The sequence below is a fragment of the Mobula hypostoma genome, chromosome 10 (genome assembly GCF_963921235.1).
Source record: "Mobula hypostoma chromosome 10, sMobHyp1.1, whole genome shotgun sequence".
Lineage (NCBI taxonomy): Eukaryota > Metazoa > Chordata > Chondrichthyes > Myliobatiformes > Myliobatidae > Mobula > Mobula hypostoma.
Window position 1 is genome coordinate 27871134 of NC_086106.1, and position 7452 is coordinate 27878585.

At 47.7% G+C, this 7452-nt stretch overlaps 1 protein-coding gene across 9 annotated transcripts in view; it reads right to left on the minus strand.

Annotated features, from left to right (window-relative positions):
* The window catches only part of LOC134352786 (zinc finger protein 850-like), a 56316-nt gene that overhangs the window by 20851 nt on the left and 28013 nt on the right, over window positions 1–7452 (minus strand). For 2 of the 9 annotated variants that reach the window (XM_063060242.1, XM_063060253.1), the window contains exon 2: window positions 2765–6486. In XM_063060242.1, the coding sequence (XP_062916312.1) occupies window positions 4902–6486 (1585 nt within the window). In that variant the 3' untranslated portion in view covers window positions 2765–4901. Of the gene's footprint in view, window positions 1–2764; window positions 6794–7452 lie in introns of those variants that run through there. The other 7 variants (XM_063060241.1, XM_063060244.1, XM_063060246.1 and 4 more) reach the window with 7 other exon arrangements.

The following is a 7452-nucleotide window of genomic DNA, read 5'->3' on the forward strand; positions in this document are numbered from 1 at the left end:
AATGTTTGGCAATTCATCACATTGTCTCCTGATTCCAGAGGCTTGAGAAAAATGTACCAGAAGCAGACATAAATCAGGTTTGACAAAGACAAAGTCTAGATTATTGTCACCTGCACAAGGTGCATGTATGCATGGGTGTGATGAAAAACTTGCAGCAGCATCGCAGGCTCATAGAATCAAATAAGCAGCATTCACAAGAAAAGCATCTGTACAAGAAACAACACAATTAGAACACCAAACAGCAGGAATTCTGCAGATGCTGGAAATTCAAGCAACACACATAAAAGTTGCTGGTGAACGCAGCAGGCCAGGCAGCATCTCTAGGAAGAGGTGCAGTCGACGTTTCAGGCCGAGACCCTTCGTCAGGACTAACTGAAGGAAGAGTTAGTAAGAGATTTGAAAGTGGAAGGGGGAGGGGGAGATCCAAAATGATAGGAGAAGACAGGAGGGGGAGGGATGGAGCCAAGAGCTGGACAGGTGATTGGCAAAAGGGATATGAAAGGATCATGGGACTGGAGGCCCGGGGAGAAAGACAAGGGGGGGGGACTTAGAGGATGGGCAAGGGGTATATTCAGAGGGACAGAGGGAGAAAAAGGAGAGAGAGAGAAAGAATATGTGTATAAAAATAAGGAACAGATGATGTACGAGGGGGAGGTGGGGCATTAGCAGAAGTTAGAGAAATCGATGTTCATGCCATCAGGTTGGAGGCTACCCAGGCGGAATATAAGGTGTTGTTCCTCCAACCTGAGTGTGGCTTCATCTTTACAGTAGAGGAGGCCGTGGATAGACATGTCAGAATGGGAATGGGATGTGGAATTAAAATGTGTGGCTGTCAGTCTGTCTCTTGCAAAAAGCTATCTGGACTATTCCTCTTCTCACCCTGTCTCTTGCAAAAACGCCATCCCCTTCTCGCAATTCCTCCGTCTCCGCCGCATCTGTTCTCAGGATGAGACTTTTCATTCCAGGACGAGGGAGATGTCTTCATTTTTTAAAGAAAGGGGCTTCCCTTCCTCCACTATCAACTCTGCTCTTAAACGCATCTCCCCCATTTCACGTACATCTGCTCTCACTCCATCCTCCCGCCACCCCACTAGGAATAGGGTTCCCCTGGTCCTCACCTACCACCCCACCAGCCTCCGGGTCCAACATATTATTCTCCGTAACTTCCGCCACCTCCAACGGGATCCCAGCACTAAGCACATCTTTCCCTCCCCGCCTCTCTCTGCATTCCGCAGGGATCGCTCCCTACGCGACTCCCTTGTCCATTCATCCCTCCCCACTGATCTCCCTCCTGGCACTTAACCGCGTAAGTGGAACGAGTGCTACAAATGCCCTTACACTTCCTCCCTTACCACAATTCAGGGCCCCAGACAGTCCTTCCAGGTGAGGCAACACTTCACCTGTGAGTCGACTGGGGTGATATACTGCGTCCGGTGCTCCCGATGTGGCCTTTTATATATTGGCGAGACCCGTCGCAGACTGGGAGACCGCTTTGCTGAACACCTACGCTCTGTCCGCCAGAGAAAGCAGGATCTCCCAGTGGCCACACATTTTAATTCCACATCTCATTCCCATTCTGACATGCCTATCCACGGCCTCCTCTACTGTAAAGATGAAGCCACACTCAGGTTGGAGGAACAACACCTTATATTCCGTCTGGGTAGCCTCCAACCTGATGGCATGAACATTGACTTCTCTAACTTCCGCTAATGCCCCACCTCCCCCTCGTACCCCATCTGTTACTTATTTTTATACACACATTCTTTCTCTCACTCTCCTTTTTCTCCCTCTGTCCCTCTGAATATACCCCTTGCCCATCCTCTAGGTCTCCCCCCTCCTCCTTGTCTTTCTTCCCGGACCTCCTGTCCCATGATCCTCTCGTATCCCTTTTGCCAATCACCTGTCCGGCTCTCGGCTCTATCCCTCCCCCTCCTGTCTTCTCCTATCATTTTGGATCTCCCCCTCCCCCTACAACTTTCAAATCCATTACTCACTCTTCCTTCAGTTAGTCCTGACGAAGGGTCTCGGCCTGAAACGTCGACCGCACCTCTTCCTAGAGATGCTGCCTGGCCTGCTGCGTTCACCAGCAACTTTTATGTGTGTAATTAGAACACCAATATCGTCAGTTTTGGGGTCGTCATTAAGGTTGTGCTGGTTGGATCAGGAACTGACTGGTTGAAAGGAAGAACCTGGAGGGGAGTGTGGGTCTTCAAGCTTCTGTACCTCCTGGCCAACAGTAACTGAGAGAGGATGATGTGGCCTGGAAAGTGGGGATTTTCATCACCAATACAGTTGGGAAATTCGTGATGTGGATTGTTAATCAGAAATTTACAACAATGATGAACTGGGGAGAAAAGTTGAGATGAGCAGCGGATATGCGTTTAAACAGAAGTCAAATCAACTGAGAGATCAGAATGAGTTGCAGTAATATTCCAGCAGGTGGAGCTATGAGGGGGAAGGTGTGGCTGGAGGGCTGGTCCTCGGAGTTTTCCCAGTGTGGCTCCCACTGGGCTGAATGGCTGGTCTTTGCAGCGTACATGATCTGTATTGGGGAGACATTAAACACTTAAGAGACAAAAGCATTTTAAATCCCACTCCAGATATAGGATGTAACTAAACATCATTTTCCCCTATCATCAAGGTCTCTCCTTGGTAATAAGAAGTTGCTGCCAGATCCTGATGTTTTTACGATCCAGTTTCTTTGGAAGTCAAGAATGAGGCATAAAACAATTGCTTATGATCGCTTTATTAAGCGTTACAAAAATGAGGGGATTACACCACGGTATTGTCACAGTCAGCATGATGCTACTTCAGTTCGGGGTGTCAGAGTTCCAAGTTCAATCCCCGTCTCCCCTGTAAGGAGCTTACACGTCTCCCACGGAATGTGCGGGTTTCCTCTGCGTGCCCTGGATTCCTCCCACAGTCGGTCAATTGGTCATTGTAAATTGTCCTGGGATTAGGTTACGGTTCAAGCAGTGGGTTGCTGGCATCGTGGCTCAAAGACCCAGAGGGGCATAATCCGTGAGGAATCTCTAAATAAATAAATAGCACAACGAGAGATTGAGAGTCCTGACAAGTTGCATCTCCAACTGTTATGGGAGCTGTCGAGCATCAGACCAGAAGCCCCTACAAGGGACTGTGAGAACAGCTGACAGGATCATAGGGGTCTCCCTGCCATCCATCGGGGACATTTATCAGGAGCGCTGTATACGCAGGGCCCTTATTATTATTAAGGATCCCATCCATCCATCCAGCATCCTCTTTGACTTTCTACCATCAGGCAGGAGACTACGGTGTATAAAAACAAGAACGGTTAGGGTAAGAAACAGTTTCTTTCCCCAGGCCTTTAGGCTTCTGAACTCCCGGCCACATGGCCTTCGAAGTGTCACTGGTTAATTTGTTCCATACTTTCCAAAAGTTAATATTAATGTAATTGATCTGTAGATTTTATCCTTAATTTCATCAGTTATTGTGTGTTATGAGTGTACTCCTGTGCTTTACACCCTGGTTCAAAGAAACATTCTTTCATTTCTATATACATTATATACACATATATAGTTAAATGACAATAAACTTGACTTGAAAAAAAGTGGTATAATTTTCTTATACCGGACTACTGATAGTGAGCATTTCATCTGAATTCCATTCCTTAAATTAACCAATAAGCTAGCACCTATTCAAATAATGCAATACCCACCACTGGAACTAAAAACTTTCCAGAAAAACTGCAATCATTAGAAAACACACTGAGCAACTCTGTACATACACAGTGGTAATTATATAATAATATAAACAACCACGTCGGCTGGTGGCGTAGTGGCATCAGCGCCGGACTTCGGAGCGAAGGCTCCCGAGTTCGAACCCAGCCAGCTCCCTTGCACGCTTTCCATCCATGCTGGGTTGAGCGTCCAGTTAGCATCTCGACTTTGTAAAAAAGAAGTTGCCTGCTACAGAAATGTCAACAGCAAAAAGTTGATGGCCTGTGCTCTCTTGTGAGTTTAAAAGGCAATTTCCTTATTTCCTTCCTTTAGAAACAACCATAACAAGGTTAAACCACAAGAAAAGTAGCTATTATATAGTCCAATTCAACACCCCTGACCTGAATTCTAAATTACCCATTTAAAATTATTACATCTGAAACTTTGGAGGCAGAAGGACAGAAGTATAAAATAATCAGAAATTCATCGATTACGGGTATTCGTACGATTTTGTCAGTGTTAGGTAGATTATATTTGTAAACAGGTACGCTTATGTGAGTTTGAGCTGCTCGAGTAATGATTGCCCTTTTACAAGTAAAACATCAAAATTATGTTAAGGTGTATCAGGACATTCATTAAGATTGAGTAACACCAGTCTCCAAATTGTAATTGAATACAGTTAAAGAAATCCCACCCTCTGACTGATGGATTGTAGCTGTTTCTTTGTGTATATGGTCAGCCAAATCAGTTCTGTCAGGTACAGGATGTAAGTACAGCACTCCTTGCCTCGAACTGCACGTTCCTCCCCACCGAGGGTTGAGACATCTGACGCGATGCGATTTTGAAGAGCCATTTTACACATGGCAACTACATCTGTGGCTTTCTGCAAGGGAGCAGGGATGCCATTACTTACTCTTTCTAAACCTGCAGCAATATTTTTAATCTCTTTTTTATTTCCTGTAACACCACAGCATGGGAATAAAATTAATGGAAAACAAGTTCCTTCTTTAAATGCACAAATGAATCAAGCTGGGTGGGAGCACTCAATTGTGGTAGGCATTTGGCACCAGAAATTGTTTTCGGAAATCCCATGTGTTTTTCAAACTTTTTCTTGAGCTTGTGTACTGAACTTCGGATCCCACCACCACTGGGGGAATCGGGAAGGTCTCTCTACATGTAGATCTAAGGGCCCCTTGTGGTATATTAAACCCTGACCCCAGTGTGAACTTTCTGGTGTTTCACCAGGCTGGACGACCGAGTGAAGCCCTTCCCACACTCAGAACAAGTGAAGAGCTTCACAGCCCTGTGAACTTGCTGGTGTCTGGACAGGTAACAGGAATTGCTGAACCCTTTCCCACACTTGGAGCAGATGAATGGCTTCTCCCCAGTGTGAGTTTGCAGATGAGTCACCAGGTGACATGACTGGGTGAACCCCTTCCCACACTTAGAGCAGGTGAATGGCTTCTCCCCAGTGTGAACCCGCTGGTGTGTCCTCAGGTTCGACAACTGAGCAAAACCCTTCCCACACTCTGAGCAGATGAACGGTTTCTCCCCAGTATGAATTCGCTGGTGAGTCAACAGGGAAGATGGTTGAGTGAATCCCTTCCCACAGGCTAAGCAAATGAACGGTTTCTCCCCGGTGTGAACTCGCTGGTGTGTTCGCAGGTTGGACAACTGAGTGAACCCTTTCCCACACTCTGAGCAGATGAACGGTTTCTCCCCAGTGTGAAGTCGCTGGTGAGTCAACAGGGAAGATGGTTGAGTGAATCCCTTCCCACAGGCTAAGCAAATGAACGGTTTCTCCCCGGTGTGAACTCGCTGGTGTGTTTGCAGGTTGGACAACTGAGTGAACCCTTTTCCACACTCTGAGCAGATGAACGGTTTCTCCCCAGTGTGAAGTCGCTGGTGTATCAGTAGGTAAGATTGTTCAGCAAATCCCTTCCCACACTCGGAGCAGGTGAACGGTTTCTCCCCGGTGTGTATCCGCTGGTGCTTTAACACTTCAGACGAACGGGTGAATCCCTTCCCACACTCGGAGCAGGTGAACGGTCTCTCCTCAGTGTGGATCCGCTGGTGATTCAGCAGGTCACATGAATGAGTGAAGCCCTTCCCACAGTCGGAGCAGGTGAATGGCTTCACCCCGCTGTGCAGCTGCTGGTGTCTCAACAGGTAACGGGAATCCGTGAATGCCTTACCACACTCGGAGCAGGTGAAGGGCCTCTCCCCGGTGTGCATTCGCTGGTGGGTCGTCAGGTGAGATGACTGAGTGAATCCCTTCCCACATTCAGAGCAGATGAAAGGCCTCTCCCCCCGGTGAACTCGCTGGTGTGTAAACATGTTGGATAACTGAGTGAATCCCTTCCCACACTCAGAGCAGATGTACGGTTTCTCCCCGGTGTGGACTCGCTTGTGGTTGACCAAATTTGACAACTGCGTAAACCCCTTCCCACACTCAGAGCAAGTAAATGGCTTCTCTCCCGTGTGAACTCGCCGGTGGTTCTGCAAATCAGATGAACGGCTGAACTCCTTCCCACACTCGGTACAAGAGAACGGCTTCTCCCCGGTGTGAACCCGCTGGTGCTTCATCAGTTCGGATGACTGGGTGAACCCCTTCCCGCACTCAGAGCAGGTGAACGGTTTCTCTCCGGTGTGGATCCGCAGGTGGACCACGAAGTTGGAGCGGTAGGCGAACAGTTTTCCGCAGTCAGGGCAGGTAAATGGCTTCTCCCCGGTGTGAACCCGCTGGTGTGTGATCAGATTGCTCGATTGCTTGAAGCGTTTCCCGCAGCTGGGGCACTGATAGGGGTTCATGGCTGTGTGTGAACGGCGGGGCTGACAGAGGGGAGGTTTGTAAATCTGTTACCTTCTTCCCGGACACACTGCGGCTGCAAGTCCAACCATGGCCCACTGGAAACAAAGGACGCTCGGATTGCGGATGAAATCGACCCCGACACGGGACCTGGGCCCGACCCCAGTCTTGAAGAGAATTAGGACCAAGCCAGGCCCCAGCTACACGGCTACGGAGAGTGTCGATATTCCACCGTCTCCCCCCCGGACCACCTACCGCACCCGAACCCGGCAGAATCCTCCGCTTCCCGCCGATGCCCTGACCAGGATGCACTGCGTCACCAGGAAGGCGCACGCGTGCCGACAGCACTGCGGCGGATGGAGCTGTTTCTAACTGCCAGGAATTATGGGTAGCTCGCCGGCCATTTATTTTACTGTTACCACTAAAAGCGTCCGGATCGAAAGAAAGTCGGTTGGAATGGAGTCGGAAAGGATGTGGAGGAGAGGGTGTATTCGGAAATGTGAAAAAAAAATCAGAGGCAGGGAACAAACTGGAGACTGTAATGGGTGAAGATGAATAGCAGCTTTCTGGGAAATTGAAAACTAAGCATTGAATTGAGGATCATAGTGGCTTATAGTCCCGTGATAAAAGTAGATTTAAATAAAATAAGGAAGAGCTTGATGTATTACAGATTTTTGAACGTGGACCTGTTTCTGATATCATTTGGTTTAGGCTAACTACAGATAAAAACGTTGACGCATTACCTCTTATCTTTAAGATATGGGATAGTCTTTGTGTTTTCACAGATAATAAACAATGCGAGAAAGTTTTGTGGTCAAAAATTGGGGGAAGAAGGAAAATAACAACAAGAACAGTGAACGACAGTGGCTTTGGGTAGTAAGCATAAGAATCAGAATCAGGTTTAATATCACTGGCATATCGTGAAAATTTGTTGTCTCTACAATA